General features: G+C 41.5%; 1 protein-coding gene and 1 long non-coding RNA gene across 4 annotated transcripts in view; one reads left to right on the top strand and one right to left on the bottom strand.

Annotated features, from left to right (window-relative positions):
* LOC144246220 (uncharacterized) overlaps positions 1 to 27,394 on the bottom strand; it is a 44,927-nt gene that overhangs the window by 12,476 nt on the left and 5,057 nt on the right. The window contains exon 2 of the long non-coding RNA XR_013339889.2: positions 1 to 27,394. This exon is cut by the window's left edge and continues 9,544 nt beyond it. This is a non-coding gene — a long non-coding RNA (uncharacterized LOC144246220).
* CDH17 (cadherin 17) overlaps positions 13,552 to 27,394 on the top strand; it is a 25,938-nt gene continuing 12,095 nt past the window's right edge. Inside the window, exons 1-9 of one of the 3 annotated variants that reach the window (XM_021543210.4) lie at positions 13,552 to 13,676; positions 16,243 to 16,312; positions 19,140 to 19,238; positions 19,916 to 20,053; positions 21,728 to 21,866; positions 23,061 to 23,219; positions 23,892 to 24,091; positions 26,197 to 26,328; positions 26,884 to 27,034. In XM_021543210.4, the coding sequence (XP_021398885.3) occupies positions 16,268 to 16,312; positions 19,140 to 19,238; positions 19,916 to 20,053; positions 21,728 to 21,866; positions 23,061 to 23,219; positions 23,892 to 24,091; positions 26,197 to 26,328; positions 26,884 to 27,034 (1,063 nt within the window). In that variant the 5' untranslated portion in view covers positions 13,552 to 13,676; positions 16,243 to 16,267. Of the gene's footprint in view, positions 13,677 to 15,415; positions 16,313 to 18,983; positions 19,239 to 19,915; positions 20,054 to 21,727; positions 21,867 to 23,060; positions 23,220 to 23,891; positions 24,092 to 26,196; positions 26,329 to 26,883; positions 27,035 to 27,394 lie in introns of those variants that run through there. The other 2 variants (XM_085572347.1, XM_085572346.1) reach the window with 2 other exon arrangements.

Below are 27,394 nucleotides of genomic sequence, written 5' to 3'. Positions count from 1 at the left end.
TGCAGTTAAAAAAAAAGGGAATACCAGGTTATTCTCTTCACTATGCTTCAGAAAGTTGTGGAGAGGCCTTGTTTCTGCCATTATTTGCAGAAGGGACCACGGGCCAGATGTAGGGATGCAATGCAGGGCAGGGATGGCTGCAGGAAAAGGGTGAGTCCTGGCACATGGCATGACCAGAGAGCCCATGATGTTAGTGTGCAAACTGACAGCTTCCCCACCTGCCCCTCCTGGTACTGTCACTCCAGAAATCTCTCACAGATGCTGCAGCAAGTTCCTCTCCTCCCACAGTGGCCACCTCACATAGGGGCCTGCAATACTTCTGCATTTATCCTCTGTAGCCACAAATGTGAGATCAAGGTAATGGGGATTATTTTGCCTAAAGCCACTGAAATTCACTGTGCAAATAACTTGTGATTTTAAAACTTTTGGTGCCACAGGTTCCCTGCAGTCAGACAGTGGGGACAACACACCCATGACAGAGCACACAGGTCCTGTGTGCCTCATTTTACAGTGCTACCTGGAACATGGTTAATAATTTGCTGAGAAAATGATTAGTGCAATACACTTCCTCCAAGTCTTGAAATCTATGCATGAGTCATTTTGAAGTGAAATTGCTTTCTAAATAGGAATTGTTTCTGACACTCTGCTTGTCGAAAGCCTCCTGTTAGACACAGGGTGCCTGGAGCAGACCTTTGACTGTTTGGGCCAGCAGGTGAAAGGCAGGTGGGAACTTTCAATGAGAAAACTCAGACTATCACATGGATACACTAAAGGATGCCTGACTTCAGGTCCTGTGTCTGCACTAACTGTGTGCAGGGACCAGCCTTTCTTCCCCACTGGCACTTGGTGGGTGTGACAAGCCTGGGACACCGTGTCCCCCACCAGATCTGGCGCTGCCCACTGAGGCCGGCTGAGCAGTGGGACAGCAGAGGGAGCACGGGGAAGGCACTGGGCTGGTTTCCCTCCCATGCAGGGGTGAGGGGGAGCTCGGTGGCTGCTCCTCTGCAGGAAGACTCTCCAGCTCCACTGAGCTTTGCACTCGTTCTCTGATGCTGTGAATGTTTCACTGAATTCTCACTGGTTGAACTTCCACTGAGCTCAGAATGGACTGCAATAATTTTGGCATGGCCAGGCCACTATTTTTGCGTCTACATGTGGCTTTTAGTAACACATGTATTTCTACAATCCACATCTTTGCTTTCATGTTGCTCAGGATGTATTCCCTCTCTATGCACCTTGAATCCCTGAGCAGTACCCTGTGGAATGCTCTCAAGCTTTGCTGCCACAATGCCATTTAAGTTGCTTTTTAACTTTATTCTCAGTCTTCTGTGCTTTGAGGTTTTCCTCCTCCTCTTTGTGCAATATAGTGTCATGGATGGCTGCATTTGCATTTGCACTTGCTCCTCCATTCCGAAGTAAGCCACTGGGGCTGGAATGATCCCTCACCACCCACAGTAGGATTTTTGCCAGCAGTAGTGTTTGGAAGTTGCTCATTCCCACCAGGATGTATGGCACATGTACTTTGGTCCAGAAGCAGCTCCACTTGCATCTCTGCTGGGGCTGGGATGCTGTGTCCAGCTGATGGAGCCCTGGGAACAGAGGTTGCCAGTGCAGCCTGGCAAAGCAAATTAATATTCCTTGGTTTATGGACTTCAGACTGTCCCTGAATAACTATAAAGAAGGAATCTAAGAACCCAGAGAGAAGGACGGCGCCTGCTGCAATGCTGAAGTACAAGCTATCAGTGATAACTCTGGTTTCTGGAGGGAAAAATCCTTCCTTGTTCCTGGTCCACCTGTGGGTGGTTACAGCTCTAGAGTGATGTATGCTACATGGTAGAGGAAACCCTTCTGCAGAACTGTAGCCACAGTCAATGTGCAGGTTCTGCCACTGTGCAATTGCAGCAGTGATTCTGCCTATCCTTGGCAAAATCTTTGCCAACATTTACTGCAATACAAGTAAATCAACAAACTCTTCCCTCTCTAATTAGAAAACTAATTTAGCATGATGGCAAGTGAATGCATGTAAGACACAGGGTTATATAGTGTTGAGATTTTGACCTTGAAACATGAGATTAAAAATTACACTTTTCTTCTAAAGTCACATTGTTGCCTGCATGCAGTATATATTTGAAACAGTTTCAGAAGTATTAACAACAGAACTAAAATACCATATGCAACGTGTATTTAAAGCAGTTTCAGAAATATTAACCACATTTACAGAAATTAAATAACCTTGGCCAAATGTTTACATGTACGCCAAAATCTATGGTGAATACTAGCCTAGCTAAAGAAAATTAAACTACTTTAAATGAGAAAATACTGCAGTGTTTATACTGTGTGGATTCCCAGACCTGCATGGATTTTGGTGTAGCAGAAGCCTCCCAGCACAGCACCTCTGAACATCCCTGGGAAGACCACGAAGCACCGTGGCCCTGCTCTGCCTGCTGAGGTCCTGTCTTCCTGGGCTGTCAGTAGCTCCAATGCAGCAGGATTGCTCTCCATCGCAATCTTTGCTATTTTGCAACAGCCCTTTGCATCAAAAGTTATCAGCAAACCCACAAAGCCAGTGGTGCTGTCCAGCTGGTCTGACAACAGCCCCTGGCTCCAACAGCTTTTTAAGGAAGCTTTTGTGTCAGACCCCTCTGGCAGTCACACACCCACCCCACCGGCTTTCCCCTTGGCAGCCAGCAGCCCCAGTGACCCCAGGGGTGCACCTCCGACCCCCTGCACATCCCACTCGCATGCAGCCAGACCAGATTTCCTTAGCAGCTTGATTCCAGGTCTCCCATAGCAGCATCTCAGAGCTCTGACTCCTTGAAGTGGTTTAGTAGTGGTCCAACAACAGAAGAACAGAGCTGTTTGAGCTCAGAGGGACTCTAAACAAAGGGTCATGCCCTGACAGTCTGTGTGTGTTACTCTGGGTTCTTCCTTGCTGACCCCCCTTCCTTGCTGCTGCTGTCTCTGAGTCTCTCTGAGTGCCACAGGTGCCCTGGCCTGAGCTACTTGCATTGAATGTATTCCTCAACAGGCTCAGCTAGAAGCTGACCCCTGAAGCAAAAATCACCTACAGAGATCCCCAGTAGCATGCAAATATATTTCTGGAAGACCTCTGATAAAATACTGGAGGTTTTTTTTCAGATTGGGTAAAAATTAGTAACAAAAACTTAGAACAGTGCTACAGGTACCATTATACAGGTATAATGGAATTGGGCTAAAGATATTAAGTTTTTGTAGTACGCATATGAGATAAAGAGCAAATACGTAAAAATAAATTAAGGGCATATGAATTTATATATTACATGAGTAAAATCTTTATTATTTATAATAGGCAATAAAGATATACTACTTAAACAGGATTTATTTAACATCTATATAACATTCCATTATACTTGTGCTTACTCAACAAATTGCTTTTCTTTCTGTAGGCAATTTAGAACATATCTACAGAAAAATATGGACACATAACTTCCATAGTAGCAAAAAAGCCAAGAAAAACAAGCCTAAATCCATTAAAATTGACATTCACTCTTAAAGAATAGCAGGAAGTCTGAAAATTTGGCATATTTAAAATAGGACTCCATAAACAGAAAAAAAAAAAAGAAAAAAAAAAGAAAAAAAATAATTTGTTTTTGTCATTCTCACCAAGCTAAATTCAGTAAAAGGTTCCTCTGAAGCGAACTGACCAATTCTAAGAGTAATTAGTACTTTGTAGAAATTAACTGTAAAAATCCCATTGTAGTAGAACTATACACATACAATTTCAGCTTTTATTTTTACCTGAAATGCTATACCATTGTCAAACCTGGCTACTTCTCTCAAAGCTGCTTTTAAAAACAACAAAATATCAAATGCATTATTAGGCTTGTGCAGCTCTCTTTCTTTCTGAGTTAAAACAATTTGCACTTATGTAAAGAAAATTCAGTTCTTAGTAAAAAGATACTTTTAAAACAAAACTTCATTTAAAGAGAGAATTTAAAGAGTCAATGTCTGGCCAAGGTGGTCTTGCAGTGAGTTAATGCCATTGCAGCTGAGTCTTAATGGGAACAGCCTCCCTCCAGCAAAACTGGCTGGGGTAAGCAGGGTGCACATCAACACCCACCTGGGAGTGCCTGTGCAGAGGACCAGGCTGGGGAATGCCTGTCCCCCTACACCACCACCCCAAGGGCAAAAGTGATGCACACATCTCTTAAATACAGGATATAATGTAAAAAAATTAGACACTTTTTTATAAGTAGTGAAGCATCATAACCAAAATTTGCAAATAGGTTAAGACTCCAGGTCCATCTGAGGGCTGCAAAGATAATTAAGGGACTGGAGCATCTTTCTTAGAGCTCTTAACAGAGCTCTATGTCTGTCAGTCTCTGAAGGGAGGGTGTCAAGAGGATGGACCAGGCTCTTCTCAGTGGTGCCAAGCAATAGGACAAGAGGCAGTGGGCGGAAACTGATGCACAGAAAGTTCCACCTGAATATGAGGAAGAACTTCTTGACTGTGTGAGTGACCGTGCACTGGAACACATTGTCCAGAGAGGTTTTGGAGCTTCCCTCACTGTTGGTGAGCAGGGAGGTTGGACCAGACAACCCACTGTGGTCCTGTCCCTTCCAGCCTTACCAATTCTGGGATTCCGTGATTCTAATAGAAAATCAGCAAAGAACTGTACAGCACAGAAATCTCAGGATTGAAGTTAAAGTAAAATGTTTTAAAAATATATAGGAATGTAGATAAACATATTTTGGGCAACAAAGGACAAAAACCTCTCCAATTTTATTAAAAAAATGTGGACACATGCCACGAAGAGCAACATCCCACCCTCATGTCATCTCTCCTCTCTTTGATCTACTTACAGTAGGTTGCATGAATACCAAATACATTGGAAATGTATTGCTTCTCTTTCTGCATTAGCTGCTCATTGTCCTGTTTAACTTACCAGCAAGTCATTAATAAAAACTTACTACCAGAACTACTGTTTCATGAACATAACTCAAAGACTGATAACAAGCTCTTTATGCTTTGGATTAGTTAGAGACAGGAGATAATGATCTCAGTAATTAATTTGAAAAGTACATAAGAAGTTTAGACAAAGTTATATTTTTATTTTCTAATCACACTATTGAAACAGTCTTATTTTTGTTTGATAGATTCTACAAATTTATGAGTATGTGAGAAGGTTTTTGTTGTCCAAAAAGCTCCCTCTAATCTCCATAACAGTAATGAAACATTGAGGGTCATACAGCAAAAGGTGAATAAAAATATATTCATTCATTCATTCATTCATTCATTCATTCATTCATTCATTCATTCATTCATTCACACTGTTGTTTTTATTGAGACCTTTTTAAGACCACCATGGTATTTTGGGGCCTGAATTACTGTTTTTGAATTCCTGGAATTGATAGCAGCACCACTTTTGTGGAAAGGAGATGGTTTTTCTTACAGATCTTGCAGAATTTGATTAATCCAAGTCTACAAAATACTTGGAACTCCTATAATGCAGTATATAAATGTATTTATTAGCCAGTAATTGATGCAACTTTTCCAATATCCCATGAACTGCTGTGCTCACTCAGCACTTAGACACGACACATTAAGACCAAGAAGTTTAGGCAAAGTATTCATCAGTCTGGTTTTGCTCCAAAGTGTGTTGGTGTCCCTTTGGACTGGGAGGAGAATCCGCCCCACAAGCGCTGAGGTTGCTGGGAGCCAGGACTCTTGTTTGCTCAGCCCTGCCCTGCTGTACCTGTGCTGCTGATATGGCCTGGGCTGTACCTACAGGAGGGAAATGCAAACCTGAGAGCAGACATGAGGTGATGCTCTGACCCGAGCCCAGCCAATCACAAGACCTTGCTGGAGTTGAGGGGAAAAGAAAGTGGCTTTATGCTTCTAAGTGAAACCTTTGACCTCGTGTTTGGGGTCCTCAAGAGGAAGTCTGTCCTGTTGTCTTTGAGCATTAAATTAACCCCTGAATGCACAGCATTTAGTTTCAGCTTTGCTGAGCTTGGATCATTGAGGTCTAGGATGGACACTGGTGCCAGCAGCCAAGGTCAGCACCACAGCACCTCTTCTCATGGGCACTGTTCAAGGCACTGGTTCACTCTCTGTCTGCACTGACCTTGAGATGCAAAAAGACAGAGGTATTTCTGAACTGATGAATTTACCCTGCTGACTGTCCTTATAACTTGAAAGATAATGAGACAGATGCACACTTGAGGCTTAAGATGAGAGATGATGGAGGGCATTAAGTCATGGAGTTTCCATAAATGTCAAGCAGAGGTGCATGTCCAGGGAGGCTTTCCATATAAGTCAGGAGGGAGACAGAAAAAAGAGCTAAAATGGTTGCACTGTAATCTTTGGAAATACAGAAGTGAACATGAAGTACATACACTGATAGCCCAATACCACAGTTATTTTGTCACAGAAATGAAAGTCTCATAGAAAGTCCCTTGAGGTCCTAGCTTGTGTATGGTGTGCCAACAAAAGCTGGTCATCCATAGCTGGCAGAAGTTAAAATTATGTGGTATTTTTGACATTTTCTATTCTAAGCACAGGAATTAGTTCTTTAAATAGTGTTCATTGTAGGTGGTGGCAACACAAAATGTGCACTCTCCTCTCTTGCAGACCATAGGCCACATCCTCTAATGGCTCGTTCATATGACAGGTCTTGATTACCAAAGTAGGTAATTGAAGTAAGTGTGATTATTTATGCCTGGCTTGGCTTCTGATGAATGTAGAACTCCTTCCAATAGCTAAAGGTCAGCCTCAGCATTGATTCAGGTTTATCAGGTGAGCTATGTCATTTGACCCTGAAGTGAAATAGAGCCCTAGAAGGTTTGACTCCAATTTTGTCACTTATTTGGAAGTTTGTAATACTTTCAGTAGAGGGTACAGCTGCGACCAGACCTCATGGTCCTTCTGAGTGGTAACACAACTGATTTGTGGAAATTTTTCCAGCAGGAATCACATTTAGGGCCACCTGGAAGCTCCTGTGAAAAGAATGTGTGCTAAAATGAAGCCCAAGTTTGATATTTAGACATAAAGTACTTTCATTACATGTTCAAATAAATGTGAATATTCAGACCCTTGCTATCTATTCCTACCCTTGTCAAAGGCTTTAAGGAAGCTAATTCAGTGTTAGAAATGCAGATATCATTTAGGGAAACATACTCTGGGAACACAATTACCAGTAAGAATTCCTGATGAGCTGAAATTTTCTGCTTTCCTCACTATTAAGGTTGCTGGTACAAATATCTATAAGAAGTCCTGTGCTCAAGGAAACACTTGGTATCTTATCAGCTTTGAAAGTTCCACCCTGTGATGTAAAGCAGTGTCAGTATGAATATTGCCTACATGGGGAAGAGAAGAGATAAAACCAAGGGGAAAATGAACCATGTCTGACTTATCTGTGCTCAAGCTAAAAGTATCTTTTTTTAACCTATCCCAGGACAAGAAGCTGGTTGGTTATAAACTATAAACTTTGACCACTTTTGTCTTCACTAGTCAAGCTTTGCATTTCTGAGGTCTGTACTAGTATGGCAACAATAAATCCTGCCCTTTAGAGGAGTCATCAGACTTGAGATGAGGGTATTGGAATGATATTCCTTCATGTTGCTGGTTTTACACAGTCGTGGCAAAGGGAGAGTCAGGTAAGCCTGATCAGCAGAAACTCATTTTGTATTCACTTCTGGGAGGTTGGAAGGGAGGGATACAAAGAGCATCAGTTTCCAGACGTTTGTTCTGTTTTTTGAAACATGTTTTCATTCAAAGGCCAGTTTTCCAGGTTCTGAGCTGAGGGACATGGACTGCCCAGGCACTGCAGATTTGTCTATATGATCTATTGAATTTCAGTTTACTTTGTAAGTCAGTCACCACAAACATATACCATATACACAAAATGGGTATTATAATACTATTTTTTTAATTAAGAAATTAAGAACAAGATATAATAAAAAATTGAAACACTGCCAGGATTTAATTTTTCTCACAGAGCAAAATTAATTATTAAAGCTCTAAGCCTTTGTTCCTGACTTAGCTAACAGGGCCAGCAAAAAAACTCAGGAGGGCAAACTCAGAAGATGAGGAGGAGAAGCAGTGAGCTGCAGTAGTGGGGACTTCCCTTCAAGGGAAGGCTAAGCACAGGACCAACTGTGCACCTGCCCCAGCTCTGGGGCTTGGATGTCTGCAGGAAAAGTGTTTGTCCCTACACCTGGGAACCAGAGCTGCAGATCCTGCCCAAGATCTGAGGGGATTGCCTGGCTGTGATTTCTGATAAGAGAAAGAGACTGAAGAGCACCTAAATCCTGCTTCAGTTTGAAGGAGGAATCTTGGTATCTGGGCTCTGCTCCTGAGTTTATTTCTGATTTTCATGCAGTGATTGCTATATGTAACAGTTCAGGAAGCAGAATCTGTGATCACAGTGATTAACAAAGCCCTAGAGACTACTTTTGTTTTATCATCCCTATTACAGTGTCCTACAGGTGGGCACATGCATCCACATGATAGACTCCTCTAAGACCATCTGCATTTCTGTAGGTGTGTGAATAAAATAAAGAAGCATCAGTTTGCCAGCTTGATGGTTATTTCATGTCATAATACTATCAAGCCTTGTAAAAAGACTATAGATGAGGAAAGACTTGCATTTTCTTTTTAGATTTTACACAGTGTTATATATTTTGAGCTGTGCAAATTTGGACATATCCATATAGGTATTGAGTTATGGATGCAAGAAGTAAAAAAAATGTTTCTTCTGCATTTATGGGGAAAAAAGTAGTTTTGAAACATGCAGTTTATAAGTCTTGATGCATATGCTACCTTAAGACATCATGTTACAGGATGACAGAATCCTGAAAGAAAGAGAATATCTCCATGCTACAGTATGGAGCTCAAGTTTTAATCTTCTTTGGAGGTCTTTGCATGTAGAGTAAACACAAGTAATCTCTAGAATATGCATTGTTTATTCCAGAAGAGCCATTTGGTTCCATTATGTCATTGCTTGCAAGAAGAAAAAGGAAAACTAAAATCTATCATCTTGACCTGTACAAGTTTTATAGTCGAGGAGCTCAACAGCATCAGCTCAGCAGCCAACAGGGGCCAGGGCCTGGCAGCAGCAAACTGGGGAATGTCTCAGCAGGCCTCCTGTGCCAGCGGTGCAGGAGGACACTGCGGTCTGCCTGTGTGCAGTGGGAGAGTGCCACGCCTGGGGACAGAGCCTGAGAGTGCCCCATGTGTGAGGCAGCTTCTGCAGGGGTGGGGCTGACCAAGCCCTTCAGGGAGATCCTCTGAGAATGAAGGGGAGCATGGGCTATTCATTAGTCAGATGTGCTGCTGATCAGCTTCCTCCTGCTTTGAGAGTAGCCACACCTACCAACAAATGAAAGCAGTTTAGGAGACATCTGGCAAGCTGAAAGGTGGCATCACTGCCATTGCAAGCCAAGAATGAGGTCCCATGTGGGTAAAGGGCTGCTGGGGGTGGTGGCTAGGCTGAGCACAGCAGAGGCTGGGAGAATGACATCAGGAGAATGGACATGGAGTACTCTGAGGACAGCCAAACACACAAGCTGGAGATACACGGCAGCACCAACAGGGAAGGACTGTGCCTCTGAGTGGGGTTAAAATTGTGTGTGAACTTCCCTGAGAAAGAGCAGAGCCCATCTCTTCCAGCAGATGGGCAATTCCTAATGACAGCTGAGAGGAAGGAAGCAAGCAGGAAGTATCTCTGCTTCTAAGACTGTGTGGGTGAACCTTTTCAGGCACCCCTCCTGAGTTCTTGGTCATCTGTTTTCTGCTATCTCAGACAGGAGGACTGATCCAACTGAGAATTAAGATTAGCAGGTCAAAACTGAAGAGCACGTACCAGGGACAGGGATGATACAGGCAAGGTTTTCATAATCCAAGGCACAGCACACATAGACCAGTCAAAGAGCCATCTCCTGGACAGGAGCAGGGCCACACAAATGGTGTAGATTCACTCACTGTGGCCATCAAGCATTAGTACTGTGACCTACTGGATACCTCTGCCCTCCCTCTTTTGTGCAGAGCTTCCTAAATTGTCAGTGCCATGCTTTGGTCCTGTCACAACATGTGCCTACATGGTTTACCTCTCCCCCTTATGCCCTTTACCATGATGTCTCTTGTTTTGGATGATTGCTCACAAAAAGGTGTTAATCTGCTTTTCTTGGTTTGTGCTTTTTCTGTCTATGTACCCTCTCCTCAACACAATTCTCCCCATTGTATAAAGACATATTATCTCAATGTGAACTGCGGTATAAACAATAGAAAGGGCAAAGCTACCAAAAGAGAGTTAGAGATGTCAAAGGAAGGTTTGAGGAATACCTTAAATAGAAGGAATATGCGGTCCTTTAACACTTAATATAGTCTCAAGATTATGAGAACTACAGAGATTTGGCTGAATAATTTAAGACTGAATTATTTGTGTAGAAGGGTAAGGTGTTCAGAAAAAATTGTCAGGAAAATAGAACTGTCAGGAAAAAAAGTGAAATGTTGATGGCGATGCATGTATTTATTTTGAGGTGCGGGGTACAAGAAATAGCAATGATATCAATGTTGGTAATTATACCATGATGAGAATCCACAGTCCTCACAAGGGAAAAGAGGAAAAAGTAGAAAAATTGCAGTGAACTTGGAAGAAGCAGACTTTTATAAAACAAGATTATTGATAAGAAGAATTTCATAAGAAATAAACCAAAGAAAAGCATTAGCAGGAATGACTAGGTCTCTCTAGAGACCTAGTCATGGAGCGAATGGCATGTGTCCCAAAGCAAAAGTAGCCCTAGGAAGGTTAGTAAAATTAAACTAAATCAGAGCTCATCAGTGTTCTCAGTCTCACAAAGAAGCACAGTTATAAGTAGGTTACACTACTGAGTACATAGAGTAGGCAAATACAGACAAAACCATAATTATGTCAGTGCAACTATCAGTGCAATGAAGATAACATTAAAATCCATTGTAAGTGCATTGGTCAGAGGTACATTGTTTGGGAGATACTTTCTGCAGGGACCTTTCAACCTTTCCTCAGCAGCGTTGAAAAGTCTCATCTGGGAGAATATGGGGACACAGGTAATCAGCAAGGGTGGTGTGACTGAGCAATGTACAGAGGGCATCCATATGAATGAGTAGATGCTGAAAGTCCCACAGTGCTTTAGCTATAGAAACTAAGACTGGTCATTATTTGCATTTTTTAGTCAGGGAGGTTGCAGGTATAGTTCATTATGCTGCATGAGAAGTGAAGGAACTAGGTCAATAGAAACTTAAATTTGTTTTCAGCATTACTTTTCTATGCTTCTTTTTCCTCCAGTGGTATTATCTCATGTTGACACACATTAATTATATTGTGAAATTATCATACCCTAATAGATCCATAAAATAAATATTTTCTAAAGAAACAGAAAGGGAAAGAAGCTGAGGTCAGGCAGGTCCAGCTAGTTTGGGAAGTGGAAGGGGTACATGGAGATATATCAGCTGAGTTGAAACCAGGAGTAAAAGTAAAAAGACAAAAAGAGAAAATGAAAAAGGAGCAAGGGAGAAATGACAAAGTTGATAAATGGAAAGGGTGAAAAGGATGTGACTAATGATATGAGAAGAGTTGTTTCTGGAAAAACTGACTCGTTGAACAATGATTCACACAATAAACACCTGGACATTTGCCTTTTTTTGTTGGATTTACTCAGAGAAACAGCTGGCCCAAGGACCCAGTCTCACTGCTGAGTTTCTTCTTGTGATTTTATCTGCGGCACCATGTTATGACTGTTGTAAAGCTTTAAGTGCCTCTGGACTTTGTAATGCATTTGACATGGGAGACTTTTTTTTCTCCTGTGCAGTTGCAACCTGTAAGCAGTTGCTCTGTGCCTGGGAAACTTTTTCAGCCACAGGAAGATACTAGGTGTGTCAGTCTCACTTCTGACTTTAAACAATGGGGACATTCAATTAAGAATACTGGGTACCTTATGTCTGTGTATTTGTACTTCAAGTAATACGCTGCACTTCCGAGTCATTGAACTTCCAAGCAGAGACACTAGCACTTGAAAGACAAATGCTTGACTTGTTTATAGGGATTGCACTTCTGACATCAAGACTTGAGTTACTCTGCACTTGTCATGTGAAGGAGGACTAAAAATGTCAATAGGAATTTGTGGATGTGAATTTGGTTCTGCCACATGAAGTCTCGCTGTTTTAAAATTAGTACTTCTTGTTGAATGTATTGCTCATTCATATCCAACTGGTACACAGTTAATCTGCATCTAGGTCACTTAAAATCAACATATTTCCAAGAAAGTTGATTTCCCTCTCCTTATTATATTTATTTAGAAATCAACAGCAGTGAGTTTTAATGCTTTATTCAAAACTGGTTTTGAGCTGTGCTCTAAAGATAACTCACTGCTAGCAGACAGCTTTCAGAAAGTCTGAGTCATTCTGAGTGCATGAGTGAATGGAGAACACTTGTGTTTTAAAGCATGCTGAAAGCATAGCCTGGAGGTCTTTTCCTGGAGAAACAAACACTGATTTCGAGGGAAAAGTGTGATCTGAAATACAAATAGAAGGCCTAACTTTTCCCAGAAGCATACACTTTAGAGCTGCAATCAATTCTAAAAGCTTCTTTCTTTAAATACATAATTCAGAAAACAGTGTACTGCACAAATAATTTAACAGTGTTCAAGAGCAATCTGACAGAAGAAATTCAAAGCAGAAGTTACAACCTGGATGAAAAGTAACATTTCTCAAGACAATAAAATAAGCCTGTCCAAAACTTCTGAAATAAGCATTATATTAAAAAGTGAGACACAAAAAGCATAACATTTTAAGAACTGCAATTAAAAAAAAAAACCTTAATTTTTTTTTTTAAATATTTTTTATTTATTATTTGTTTTACCATTGTCCTTTACAGCCCAATTGATTTCAGTTCCCGTTACTGCAGGTGTTGTAATGCAGAGACTAGTGGGGACTAGTTCCCTTGAAAGGCTGCAAACATAAAACAGATGTGAAAGATGTCACAAAAGGGAAAGGAATGATTGCATCCATTATGAGATAAGTATCTGGAAAAGGGCAGACAGACTGATTTGCCCAAAGTTACCCAAAGTAAATTTTTAGCAGAGCTTAGACAGAATTTGAAATTTCCAATATGAGGACTGATAAATTATTTTCACAACTTGGCTGGGTCCTTCCCATGAAAGGATCTGCTGTGAAAACAAGCCACCTTTATGCCCAAATTCTTGTCTTCTGAATGTGAATTATTCCTGTGACTAGGCAAGTAGCAAACATGCTCTCCACCCAAGGCCGATGCCCTCTCCTCTCCACCTGCTCTCCTACAGAAAGGCTGTCTTTCCCCTGTGGCTCCAACCCACGCCCTGCATGTTCTTTTCTCACAACCTGACTGGAAAAAATTAAGTCAGAAAGAAAATCACAAAGGATGTAAAAATATTGAAGGCTGTGAAGTACCTTGGAGCTACCTTGCTTCCTTACATGGCTGCTGTTTCATACCACACCTAGTCATTAGAATCAATAATTGTCCTGCAGTTAATGTTTGAGCTGCTGAATCTCCGAGGGCAATTCTGAGGAACTATAAACTGGATAAGCACAGACAGACATCACCACCAACCTGTGCAAAGGTGATTCCCACAGCTGAAAGAAAGAAGCATTTTTAGAGCAAAAAAAGCTTTTCGTGTTACAGGTAAGGGATGATCCAGCTGACATTTCACAGAAAGATTTTAAAAGCTGAAGCAGGGGTTTTGCTAAAGGATTTTCAGGCAGTGTTGGGAACTCAGCTGTCCCTGTAAAATGGATGACTGCTGTGCTAAGGCTTAGTCTGGTTTATATTTGATTTGGATCAATTTCCTCTGTTTTCTCTGTGCTGAATTTGAACATCTGAAATCAATCAACTAAAGAAAATAATATTTTTTTCCATGGAACCAAATACTTGTGATTGTTACTGATCTTTAATCTCCGGGAATATTCTTTGTTCTCTGAGTGTTTATTATTGAAAGTCACTGGAATATTTGTATGATGGTTATCCTAGAGATTTCTCTTCAGTCATGGGAAACATGAGGGATTATTAGGGATATAGCACTGAGATGAAGCTAAGAAATGAAGGAGAAAATATGGCTCTGATCCTCAACCCAGATCTCAAGCTGCTTTTATTTAAGCTGATGCTATTCTAATCCTGAAACTGCCTGTTACTGAAAACTTTTATACGGAACTCTATTCTGAGTGACAGAGGAATATGGATTTTGGGGTTTCGGTCCTTGGCTGTGAGATAGATCATGAGACTTGGTAATAGTTTCCACCCAAAAATAAATGTTCAAGGACTGGTGCAATAGGCACCATAAATGACATAAGGAAATTATGTTTATGTTCTATGAGAAGGGAACATCAAATTGCAAAACATGCAAACTGTGAAATGGCTGAATTTCCACTGCTGCATTTGGTGGTTGGATCTGGACAGGAGAACCTGGCCATGACACAGCCACATTTAGCAATTAATTTTCCAGCATTTTCTGTCCCCAAAAATAAGGTGGGATATTTCCCCTGAAACTTTTCCTCTCCCAGTAGGTCTTGCTCCTTCTTTTTCCCTGAATCCAGACCATGGTACCCCAGACCACCCCATATGGTTTTTCCTCCCTTTTGATGGCCTCTCCCAGGACTTTTAGCTCCCTGGTGTTCCTCCACCACTGCTGGGCAAAGGGGCACCTCCAGCCATGCCTCCTCCAGAGGGGCAGACAAAACCCTGCAGGGAACCCTTGGGCACAAACTGCAGCCTTACAGGATGGAGAGGGAAAACCTTGGGCACTTTGTACCTTCTGCCACAAATTAATAAGGAATTAGTTTTTTTGAAGTTCCCATATGGCTACTAAGTGCAGCAGGAACAGGTCTATGTATTCAGAAGAGAGTGCCAGGAAGGGGAGGGGAGAGGCTGTATAGACAGAGGAACTGAAAGAATTTTCATTGACTATATAACTGGAATATCAGCAACAGTTTTGGTTTGAAGTGTCCTTCCAGGAGGTTCAAAGTGTCTTGTCCTTCTCTCTCCCTGCCTGTGCCATCTCCTCTGGCTTCAAGAGATCTGTGAAGGACCCACTAAGGCAGCATCCCAGCCAAGCATCGATAGGGAGTTCAGTTTCAGCCATTGTCTCCTGACAAATTTAATGATTTTCCTGATCACTTCTGGTTTCAAAAGTGTGTCATATTATTTTCTTCCAGTACCCATAAAGTTATCTCCAGCCCAAGGAGAGCCCAGTATTTCAAAGGGTGTAATTGCACACACAGTGTAACAGATTGGGATTTGGAAGATAAACTCCTGCGGCATGTCCTAGAATGAGTGCTCAAGAGAACAGTAGTGTGGGTAGCAGTTTCTGTACTTACAGATCCCCTTTTTGTTCAGTCATTGAGGAAAGAAAAGAAGGGGGGCAATGGTGTGGTGGGAAGCACAAGCAGGAAGCCATCTGGAGGGAGCTGTGCCTCCTCACTGTTTTCTCCCTATTGGAGGCCTCCTTGGGACAGATCTGTGGACAGATTCCCGTAGGTGTGAGCCATATAACATGAAGCACCACTGAGATGGCAGCACAATACACCAGCTTCATCTCCTTCCAGAACTGGCCTGGTCCTCACTGTTAAAATCCAGAGGCAGTGAGGAAGCAGGATAACATTTTGAGAAAGACATCTATTTTTCAGGAGGATGTAATATAAACTCTGGAAGTGTGTGCTCAGCATTTCTTTGAAGTTTGAGGCAAAGAGAGCTCCTTGGACTTGGAAACCTTTTGTTTCCAGTAGCCACATTGTTTTAGGGGGTGCAGATGCCTTAGGCTTCCTTTGCCTCTGCAATCTGCAGGAAACAGTCGGATTTTTGAAATCAGAAGACAGACATCTCAGGATGGTCTCTGCAAGACTTTTGTCCTGTAATTAATAGCATTTCCTGTGAACATCTCATTGCTTTCAGTAAAGCAGAAATGAAAATGGGTTTGTGGTACAGGGTCATTGTAACAATGTGGTTGCACAACTTTTTTATGCCAGGTTCAATCTTTGAGAGCTCTTTGGCGATCTCACATGTTGCATCTCTTGCATCAGGCACAACCTGATGGGCACAGCCTTCCTTGGGAAGGCTTCCAGGGGTTGCAGCTGCTCCTTCAGGACTGACTCCTCAGCTCTCTCCCTGCAGCTTCAGGAAAACTCAGCTGTTGCCTTGGTGTGCAGATAGACTGGGCCGGCTCTATGGGGCTAAAGTGACTGTCATCTCTTTGCAGGAGCTGAAGCAAAGCATATTCCAGTATGCTTAAGCTGTGTGGACTTCAATTTCTGCTTCTCATTCATTTGGTGAGTTATAGGTTTTCCTTTGTTTATCTGTGAGCAAAGGTTGCCTACAAGCCTCTGAGCTCTAATCCATGGGGTGTGCCAGCCCACAGCCAGGCAGGCCCTGGTGCCAGCAGAGTGGCTGAAACTCTGGGTGCGTCCCAGCACATGCGTGTGACCCCTCTGCAAGTTAAGACGTCTCAGTCATTAGGGAAAAAAAACTTCAAAAAGCCTAGAAGGCACCAATTTACTTGGTTTCCCTCCTCTACTTCCTCTTTAGATATCAGTTTCCAGTAAGTGAATTTTGTACTAGAAAAGATTTAAGATACTGCAACAAATCACCAAAGAGTGAAAACATCAGTATCATGAGTTCTGCATTATAATCCATACATGTGCTGTCATATTAAATGTATTCTAAGACACATAATGGCTCATAGTTTAAACTGTGCATATTACTTATGTATCCTCATTATTTGATTCCTGTGACTCCCTTTTCAGAGGATTTTCTGGAACTGAAATGTATTGATTATGGTCTTTATGAACCTTATGTATTAAATGCAATAGATTTACTGATGTTTGTAAAGGCTACGGCAGTGATGACTTCTACTTCACAATTGAAATTAACAGAAAAGTTTGGAAAAATGTGTCAAATTCAAGTTCAGTAAAAAATGCCTCAGAATATGGAGACCTTGGCTGGTGCCACAGTGAGCTCCTCCTTTTCTTTTCCTATTTCACAAGCAGCTGCTTGTGGCAGTGCTGCCACCCCATGAAGCCACTCTACAAGCATTATAGCCATCTTTAGAAGATATACCAATGGATATGGACCAAGAGGTAAAGCCTCTTTGCCCTTCAAGCTTCTGAATAGTGATTCATGCGGTAGAAATATGTTTAGAAATATTTATGGTCCACATAAAGTAATTTTAAATGATAGACGTGATATCGCTTACTTGTTTCACAGTCTGCACTTTGAACTTGATGCTATAAAACCCTGTTGGTTTTTATAGCATCAGCCTTTGTTCCTCCATGGCAGGAAACATGATAAAGCAAAATCTATCCATAAAATGGCCTCAGGAAAAGCCTCCAGGAGCCAGGCTGTTCCAACCTGTGTCACATATGAATAGATGAAGCAGGTCAGATTCAGGGTCCTGATATCTGGTCCCTGGTGAGGCCAGCAGTCAGCATTTTGCAAAAAATATTAAAAGGTAGCTGCAAAGCGCATTTTCCTGGATGCATAACTATCAGATTGCATTTGTTGCAGTTCTGCTGACACTAGTGTTCTCTAGCATCCCTCCCTTTCCTTCTCCAGCTCTCTGCTTTTTCTTTATTCAAAAGGAGTCACAAAGCCTTGTAGGTGAGCGGGAGAGTATCTCTGGCTATTATTAAGAGCAATATAGAATTATTGAAACACTCCTTGTGACAGACACACACACACAGACACACACACAGAGCAGTGCTTTAGGGTGAATTGTGCTGAACTTAGCTATGTTTTTGTCATAGGCTGAATTAAGCTTTCCCTTGGTAATATGCAGACTGTGCTTTTCTGTGAGAAATTGAATAGCTGTCCCAGCAGGAATAGGATCACATCCAGAGGAAAAGTCATGCAGCAGAGAGAGAACACACACTCAACTCTGTGGTGTCATGGACAGGGTGGCAATGGCACTCTAAATCTGTAAAGCAAAATAAATTAATTTTTACTATTGAAGAAAATAAACTTTACCTGTGCAGCCAAGTAGTGGAAGCTTTATTCTGACAGGCAGATCCTCAGTGTTGTCAAGGTGGGTGGTGAAGACAGGGAATTTGGGGAATCTTGGTCTTGCCTTTGAAGAAGCAGGTTGATTATCTGAACCACAGTGTGAACCATTGTGTGCAAGGCCTGCCCTGAGAGGCTCATTTTTGCTTTGGTGTTTTTTTTTTTTTGGTTGGTTTTTTGGTTTTTTGGTGTGGTTTTTTTTTTGTTTTTGTTTTTGTTTTTTTGGTTTGTTCATTTGTTTGTAAGCAAGAACAGTCCTGAAATGTTAGGGCAGGAATGTAGGAATGTGGAGGTGTTTGGGCACTGAGGAGTGTGTGATTATAAAATTCATAAAAAATTTGGCAGGAAAAAACATGATGTTAAGACACTGTTAGCCATTAGGAAGAAAACAGAGGCTGAGACAGATTTGTATGACATTTTTGCCACCAGGTAAAAGGCAAATATCTGAAAGACACGTTTGTTCTCTCTGTGGTTTGCATTCACAAGCAATTGATGTGAAGGCACAGGGCTCAAGTGGCTTGCCCAGATGGCTGTGGCACTGACAGGGGTGTGTGCTGTAGGGACCCAGGGAGGGCCACCTCATTCCCATAAGAAAGAGATTTGATTTACTGGGGAAATTACTGGGGTGCATCCACAGCTCCTCCTGATCCCCAGGTGTGATGTTCAGTTTCCAGACATGCTTGTTTTCACAACACTTTGCGCCTCTTGGATGGGTCATGGATGGTCCTGCTGGGGACACAGAGGAGATCCAGCAATAATTTTATGAATTCCCTTTTGCCTTTAGTCTACATTCATCTATTTTCTTCTTCTGTTTTCTCTTTAAGGTAGATCCAATCTCATTTAATTATGTAGTGGTCAGAAAAGGGCAGGGCACAAGCCTTTGTTCTCTAATTAATTAATAAATCACACTGCTTTTAAAAATTACGTACACTGAAGACCCTGGAGATGTTCAGTGCAAACCTGGAAGAGTCTCTGACATTATACTATAGCAAAAGAGCTCACAGGAGGCTCAGGGGTGGGGAGCTGCTGTTTGTGTGTGGTGGCAGCAGACATCCCTCAGCTGCTTTCCTCCATCCCTCTCTCTCCCTCTCTCTCTCCCAGGCTATATGGCTTAATCTGGAGGGCCTGAGTGTAACTGGACCTCTGAAGGACATGGATTTCTCTGTTCAAGAAGGAGGGGGTCCACGCATCCTTCACCAGGTAATCAAGTGTCTCGTGTTATCCACTCTGGTCAAGAACCCCATAGCTTGCACACAGAGACCACATATGAAGTGTTGTTTCTGTGCTGGTGGGACGAACAGTCCCCCAAGAGGATCCAAATTTATTTTTTAATTCCTCTCTCTGGGAGTTCAAGAGTCTACATGCAAAGAGCAGGAGACAACCCCCTCTCAAACACATTTTTAAGAGGATATCCTAAGACAGGGATTAATAAAATCAACATTCCTGGAGAATTTCTTTCCATGTAACTTGTGTCATCATTTTCCTTTGACTCTGAGATTTTCCTCCCAAAGCCATAACCACAGAAGGACAGATCCAGCTCCCAGGCAAATGGAGGATGTGTGTCATTTTTTTCCATTCCCATGCTCAGACAAAGCCTGTCCTAAGCAGACATTTGCTTTGGAAACAAACTGCAGATGGGCTTTCTTGCAGCATTCAGGAAATTATGTGAAAACTCCTCTGCTGAGCATCAGAAAAAAACAGACTTGTTTGAGCAGACTCTTGGAATATCATTCTCCCAGCCGAACACACTGTTTGCAATAGATTTTAAAAGTCATGAAAGTATGAAATTATTTTTATTATGGTGAAAATGCTGAAAAAATGATGATTTTTCCCTCTGGTTTTGTTATGCTTTGGTTTGTTTTTTTTTTTCATTGTAGTTCAAACTTGAGTCACCTGCTGTGAGTTTTAGAACGTCTGGTGAAAAAGCTGGAATTATTGACATTGAGCCGAGGACAGGCATCCTGTATATCAATGGGTCTCTGGACTGGGAGACCAAAAAAGTGCACAAGCTGCAGGTAAAAGCTCAATGAAAAATAGGAAGGGAGAAGTATGTACATTTATCCTTTTTGGGTATACCTGATAGTAAGAGAAATCTATTGAAATTTTGAATCCTTTATTTTGCCTATGTTTACAGGCCGGCTTTTCATTTTTAATATCAAGATTTGCTGGAAGACATACGGTTTTGTAGCTCTCAAAGATTGAACAGGAGAATTCTCCTTAGCAGAGGAAGGCTATATTCAGGAAAAAAAAAATTGTGATGCCAACACCAACCCTTTAACTCTCCTAATGTGAGGGGAAATACTTGACTGGAAATAAAATCCAGCCTCATGAATGAGCTCCTCTTTTTATCCCTGAAGGCTGATAGGGTGAATTCCATGTCTGGCATGGAAAAATGAACTATTGTAATAATTTAGAAATCTTATAATATACATGGTGACAAACTGAGATTAGCTCAGTTGGTTAAAGCATGGCACTAATAATGCCAAGGTTTGATACGTGTGTGGGCCATTCACTTCAGGGTTGGACTTGATGATGCTTGTGGGTCACCTCCAACTCAGAATAGTCTGTGACTCTGTGAAACAGTGTGAGTGAAAGACATTTAGGCAGAGAGGCACAGGTCTAACCTCTGTCAGATAACAGCAGAAAGCTGTTTGGAAGATGTTGGACTCTAAGAGAGGAAAAAGCTTTTTGTGCTTTATACTTTTTATGCTTTTGTGCTGCTATTATACCCTTTTCAGGAGGATCTCACTAGTGTAAACACTATTGAGAATGGAGCAGTGGATGGGCAGTCTATGGGTCTCAGTATAGCCTTGTCCTCTTAACCCACGTCAAAAACGGTGTTGTCTTTTTTTGAGGCACTAGCAGCTGAGGATATGATCATGAGAGGATCAGTATCTGAACAGACAAAGTATATGATGATTTTTTTAGCCAGCCTTAGCAGTCTTTCTAAAGCCTAGCACTTCAGGTTTCATGGTTTCACATTCAGCTCTAAAGCTGAGATTGGAATTAGAGAGGACAATTTCCTAGCCCCAGAAGTTAATAACCCTAAGCATGTGAATCATTTATAGACAAGAAGTGATGACAGAATGAAAAAGTTATTCTTGGTTAGGCATAAATAATCATTATTTTATCTGTTATGTGCAAACAAAATTAAGTGTGACAGATATATACTTGGTGATTTAAAGTTAAAGAAGGCTGGAAAATAAGTCAAATTGTGTGAAAAAAAGTCATTAGAATTAAGAATTAATTTTTTCCTTTACTAACCCTTCTATCAGACTATTTTTCTGATTTATATTTATAATAGCAATTAGTTATAAATGCTATATCATGTTGGATTTTCCCCTTGTTTGCTAGAAAGTATTTATTGGTGTTTAAAGAAAAACACCAATGCATTCTAAGCTGTGCAAAAATACAAGTAGTCTGCTGAGCCTGGAAGTGGGAAATTGTCCTCTGAAAGGTGTCATCAGAAGCAGAAATGGGTTGTTTTGTTGGCATTATATACTGTGACAAATTTTTGTCAGGGAGCTACAGTGGCAAATTTGTCCTTGTATGTGTAGTTACCCAGTGGTGGCTCTCACCAGATTTGCCTGACAGTAAGAGTGACCTGGCATCTGACATACTGATAGTAATTTATGCCTCTAACTTATCTGCATGAAAATATTTACTTGCTGCTCCTTTTTTCAAATCAGGTGGAAAGTCTGGATGAGAGTGGAAAGAGAGTTAAAGGTCCATATGCTGTTACAATATATGTGGAGGATATCAATGACAACCCACCAGAATTTAACCAGACAAAGTACTATGGAGTAGTGAGGCAGAACTCTCGTCCAGGTAACTGCCACTGTAATTAAATATTATCATTAATAGGAAGGTAGATAAATTAAGCAGGAAGGTAAAGTGGTTGCTATACAAGCTGGAAAAAGATCAATTTTTCTTCCCACAGGCCTGTACAAAATAAAGATGAAAGCCTCTATAATATAATGAAATGGCAAAGAGGTGACCACTATGTGGTGTGAAGTGATGAGTGCCATCAAAAATATTTTTATTACTTATTCTTTGCAAGTATCACTTAACAGATTGCTGCTCTCTCCATTGCTCTGGGAAAAAAACCCAAAAAACAACAACAAAAAAACTTATTCTAGAAGAGGTTTAAAACGTAAAGGCTACCAAAGACTATACAGAAAGAGAATGCTAAAGCTGAGTCTTTACGTATCAGTGAAAGAAAGTGCCAGGGTAGATATGGGGTATGTGTTTGCCATGAATAATGCTACTCAGAACACGGGCTAAACCTTAACATTTAGAAGAGAGTCTTAGAGTATGAATTGCAGTGATCCAGTCCAAAAGTCGTGCAAGTAGGTTGAGACTTACATCTTGAAAATAAACCAAAGGACTCATACAGTGTTATTGCTGTGGCTATGGACTCAAGAAGAAACTTTTGCTAAACAATATGCATATAAACCTCCATGGGGTCAGAAAATTATTCTGAACCATATTACTCTATTCTTCAGTGCATCCAAGTCAAAAAGATTTTGAATGCTGCACTAGTGCACAAAAGGTAAAAGTTGACTTACATTACTGAGTATTTTCATATTTTTTTCACTGTATGATTGTTCTTTTATTGTATCCATGTTGCAAGTCATGCACCACTTTTATCAAGGTGCTTTGGGTTCAACTGATTTGTGTAAGAGCAGCAAAGTGGCCTTAAGGAGAGATCCCAGTGAGGTGAATTCTGGGTTCAGGCACTCACGTGTGATAGATAGCTCTCTGCTGATCTAACTGTCACCTTCTTCATCAACTGGTCACCACACCTATTGTGATCTTACTAAGCAGAGCTGGTGGAGGGTTGACCTGTGGGATGGCATACAGCAGTGTAACCTCTGCACATGACTTCGCATGAAAGATGCATTATGGAACAATGGTAGCTCCCCGTAAGTTGCTTTCCTGGTTTGAGAGCTCTGCTCGAATGGATTTTGTATTAAGGTTCAGTCTCTTCTCTTACCACTGTTTCTTCTCCAATCCAAACAGGCAAGCCCTTCATGTATGTCCATGCCACTGACCGTGATGATCCTACAACTCTCCATGCACAACTGTCTTACAGCATTCTCCATCATTTTCCCAACCCTTATGAAGAAATGCTTTTCCAGATTGATAATGCAACTGGAGCAATCTCACCAAGCAGGAAGGGTACGTAAAAAGATTCTTGTTTGCAAAGAGCAAGTATGAGTTTGGGGATATGTATAGGAACAAAACAACAACAAGAGTCTGATGCTAAATTCTAAATAAATATAGTCAGTGGGACACACTCCACTAAAGTCCTTGTTTTGGGGAACTTGTTTTTCATCCCATCAAATTCAAGACAAGCAATCAGAAATAGAGATTGAGATCTAAAAGTACACTGAGAAGAGAGATAGATCCTCTGGCCTTCAGGACTACAGTGTGTCATATCTTGGAATTAATTCTCTGCCATGAAATCTAGAAACCCAAAAACAATAACATGAAAAAGGCAGAGAAAACTCAGCTGGACATGTGATCCTAACTAAATTGCAATGATTTAGAAACACCCATCTATTCTTCTGGGCTGAAAAGTGCCTAACTGGGGCGAGGGCTATTCAGTGATGCCTCTGCACAAAATGAGACCACAGCACAGAGGCCTCATATTATTCCATTCACATGATGCTATGCTGCATTGTTCAGAGAACCCAGAGGAAGTGGCTTGCTGAGGTTTGTCCCAAAGGATTATCTAAGGAGTAAGTCTGAAGCAGTTAAAGAATCATAGTGTATGTAGAAGACAACGGGCAGATTAACAGCCCCCACAGCCTCTGTGTCATTTCTCCTGACTCTTTGCTCTGTCTCTAGGCTCTTATTACTTGGATCCTCAAAAGCAGGACACCTTCATACTTGTTGTCTCCGTGAAGGATATGGCAGGGACGACAACAAATGCTTTCACCAGCAGTGTCGATGTGATCATCACTGTGAAGGAGAGCCTGTGGAAAGCTCCCCCCACCATTCACATCAAAGAAAACTCAACCCAGGTCCATCCTGTCAACATCAGCAAGGTAGGGTCTTTGACCACACTCCTTGAACTTCTCCTTGTATCACACAATTGTTTCCTCACAACTAACTGTGAAAGTGTCCCCACTGCATCCAAAGTTCTTCAGAAGGACTTTGACACCTTCCATCTATTTTTTTCATATGGCATCCTTTGGAAATGATTGTTAGTGGATGTCTCATTGATTTTTTGCTAGCACAAAAGTTAATAGTGTGAATGTGACTGACATACAGTCAATACAAACACTTGAGTGTCTGAACTTTGCCTTTCAGTTTGGGACCAAAATCCAGTCATGGGTCCTCCAGGCTTTGAGCAAATCAAGAGTTTTTTGGAGCTTATTTTGGGGTTAGCTTCTTCCACCTGCAAAAGAGCAGGGCAGGGGACCAGCTCCCCAACAGCCCTGCTGTGAGCAGTCCCTCACACTCAGGGATGCCTGCTGTGATCAGTTTTGTATCATGCAGCACAACTGTTACATCAAAAGTACTTTGAAAGGTCTGAAATATCCTCCTTCATGTCCTGCATTCCCAATATTCCTCTTTTCACAGTTCAAGCACAAAATATTTTGCTGATAACTACAGGCCAATAGCAGTGTATACATCAGTACATATTAACTAACAGGCCAACAGCCTTTCAGAAATATTTGACTTTGAAAAATGCCTTCGCAATGACATCCCCAATGCTGTCATCCCTTGAACATGGCAGGTTTCCATGGATCCTGTTCACAAGAGTAATTGGCTTGGTGATATTCTCACTAGCCTCAGTGACAGCCCAAGGAAATCCAGAATGAAAACAGTTGGAAGGAAGACTAACCTGAAAGGATGCACCCATTCTGGGGTCTCTTGTATATAAATTTCATGTGGTAGCCAATGGCATGTTGATTCTGCCTAGGGGAAAATGAAATGCAGTTTCTGCTATATAGAACATAAATATTAATTTAATATCCATTAACATAGCAGTCTGTGCATTTCATTCCATTGTAAATGTGTGGCACCCCAGAAAAGAGCCTTCCTCATAAGCTTTGATGAATGTAAAGAGTGTGCATGCACCTATTTACAGATAGGTACCAGGTATTTGTTTTCACAGAATCACAGAATCATAGAATACACTGTATTGAAAGAGAGCCATCAGGATCATTGTCCCTGTGCAGGACACCCCAAGAATCACACCATGTGCCTGAGAGCATTGTCCAAATTCTTCATGAACTAATGAAGGCTTGGTACTGTGACCACTTCCCTGGGGATCCTGTTCCAGTGCCCAGCAACCCTCTGGGTGAAAAACCTTTTCTTGATATCTAACACAGACCTCCCCCAACTGAGCTTCCTGAAGTCCTGCCCCTGGTCAAGAAAGTGAAGAGATCAGTTCCACCCCTCTGCCTCCCCTCACGAGAATGTCAACGTGTCCCCTCAGTCTCCTCCAGGCTGAACAAATCAAGTGTCCTCAACTGTTCCTACTAAGGCTTCCCCTCCAAACCCTTCACCATCCTTGTGGCCCTCCTTTGGACACTCTCTAATAGTTTAATGTCTTTTTTATATTGTTGTGCCCAAAACTGCACACAGCACTCGAGGTGAGGCCTCCCCCAGTGCAGAGCAGAGCAGGACAATCCCTCCCTTGCCTGGCTGGTGATGTTGTTCCCCCCAGGAAAGGGTTGGCCCTCCTGGCTGCCAGGACACTGCTGGCAGGAATAGAGAGTGTTAGGAGAGGAAATAATTAGTATCAACATATTAAATGCAAATAATGCTTTTTTTTTTCCATAATCACTATTTATCTCCATATCATAAATCCTTTTATTAAAAGGTATGTGTTTTATCCTAACTGAACAGATGGAAAAAAGTGGTAAAGTGGCTTCACCACACAATTCAGAGGGCAGAGGTGGATTATCAGTCTGATTTTCTGCAGTTCATCCTAAGAGCCCACCAAACTGTTAATATTCTGGTTTATGAAGCTAATAGGAATGGCTGGTTTATAAAGCTAATAGGAATGCAATTGTTTCTGTTTGTGGTCCAGAAATAATCCCTATTCAATCTCACTCTACACTTCTGACTTCCTATCCTAACTAGTTTTTTTTGTTTGTTTTGTTTTAGTTGGTTTTTTTTTTTTTTTTTTTTTTTTTAGGTGCAGTCAAACGAACCAGGTGTAATTTATGGCATTTTTGAAAAAGAAAAGCTGCCAAGGCTCCCATTTTCCATCAGTGAGGATGGTGATATTTATGTGACCCAACCATTGGACAGGGAAGAAAGGGATACTGTAAGTAAACACAAAACTTCACTGATGGCAGAGAGCACAGCAAGAAGCTGATTATTGGTGTGGGAGTAAATATGAGAAAACTCAACATAAAGGAAAGGGGATGGGAAGGGGAGAATAGATAAAAGTTTTGTTTCTTGTCACTTCTGTTTGGAAATGATGTGATATATGTGAAAGTTCATCCACCTATTATACTGTAAACAGGCTTCAGGTTCTTACCCTAGAGTGGGTCTGGCAGTAGCCCACAGCATATGTACCATGTACAGCATGGACCAGCTAATGCAGGGTTGCAGGTGCACAAGTAAGAGATAAAGGAGAGTAAAGGAGATCTGGAGGTTTCAGAACTACTTCAGACCTTGGGGACCACAGATTTTAAAATCCTTTGAGAACTCAGGCCTCAGAAGCTAAGGGGTGATGGAAGAGTTCTGGTTTAAACAGAGAGAAAATACTGAGCAAACTCATGAGAGGATATTTCATATTCCCGTAGTTACATACTAAAATGCAAAATATTGTCACAGTGGACATTCAAACCATCTAATTGTTATATCCTTGTTGCAGTATACATTCTTTGTGGTGTCAAAAGATAACACGGGAGAACTAGTGGACAAGCCTTTGCAAATTCACGTTATTGTGGAAGACATCAATGACAATCCCCCTGTCTGTCAGCAGGACCTCACCATAATTGAAGTTCAAGAAAATGAAATAGGAGGTAAGAAAAGAACTGTTAATTTATACACCTCATTGTAGTCCTGTTGTTCCCAGCTGATGTTCCCCCCACCCTGCACAGCCCCTCAAAATATCCTAGGCTAGCTCAGAGGTAAGCAGGCTGTGGGGGGAGGAATATCAGGAGATGGCAAAGATTTCCAAAAGAGGCTCTTACTCCAATGTATGTTGGTTCATCTCTCTTTATTCTGTGATGTCCATGTGGAGAGCGGGGCAAAAGAGAACAAACAGGAAATGTCAGGGGTCTATATAGACTTTGGACAGGGTGGGCTTCCCTGGCTCTCCGCCAACCCCCTTGGGGCAGGAAGGAAGGGTCTGGGGATATCTTGATCAGAGTCACAGGGTC

Source organism: Lonchura striata, chromosome 2, assembly GCF_050655825.1.
Source record: "Lonchura striata isolate lonStrDom1 chromosome 2, ASM5065582v1, whole genome shotgun sequence".
NCBI classification, from domain to species: Eukaryota; Metazoa; Chordata; class Aves; order Passeriformes; family Estrildidae; genus Lonchura; species Lonchura striata.
This window is presented reverse-complemented; position numbering and strand designations above follow the sequence as displayed.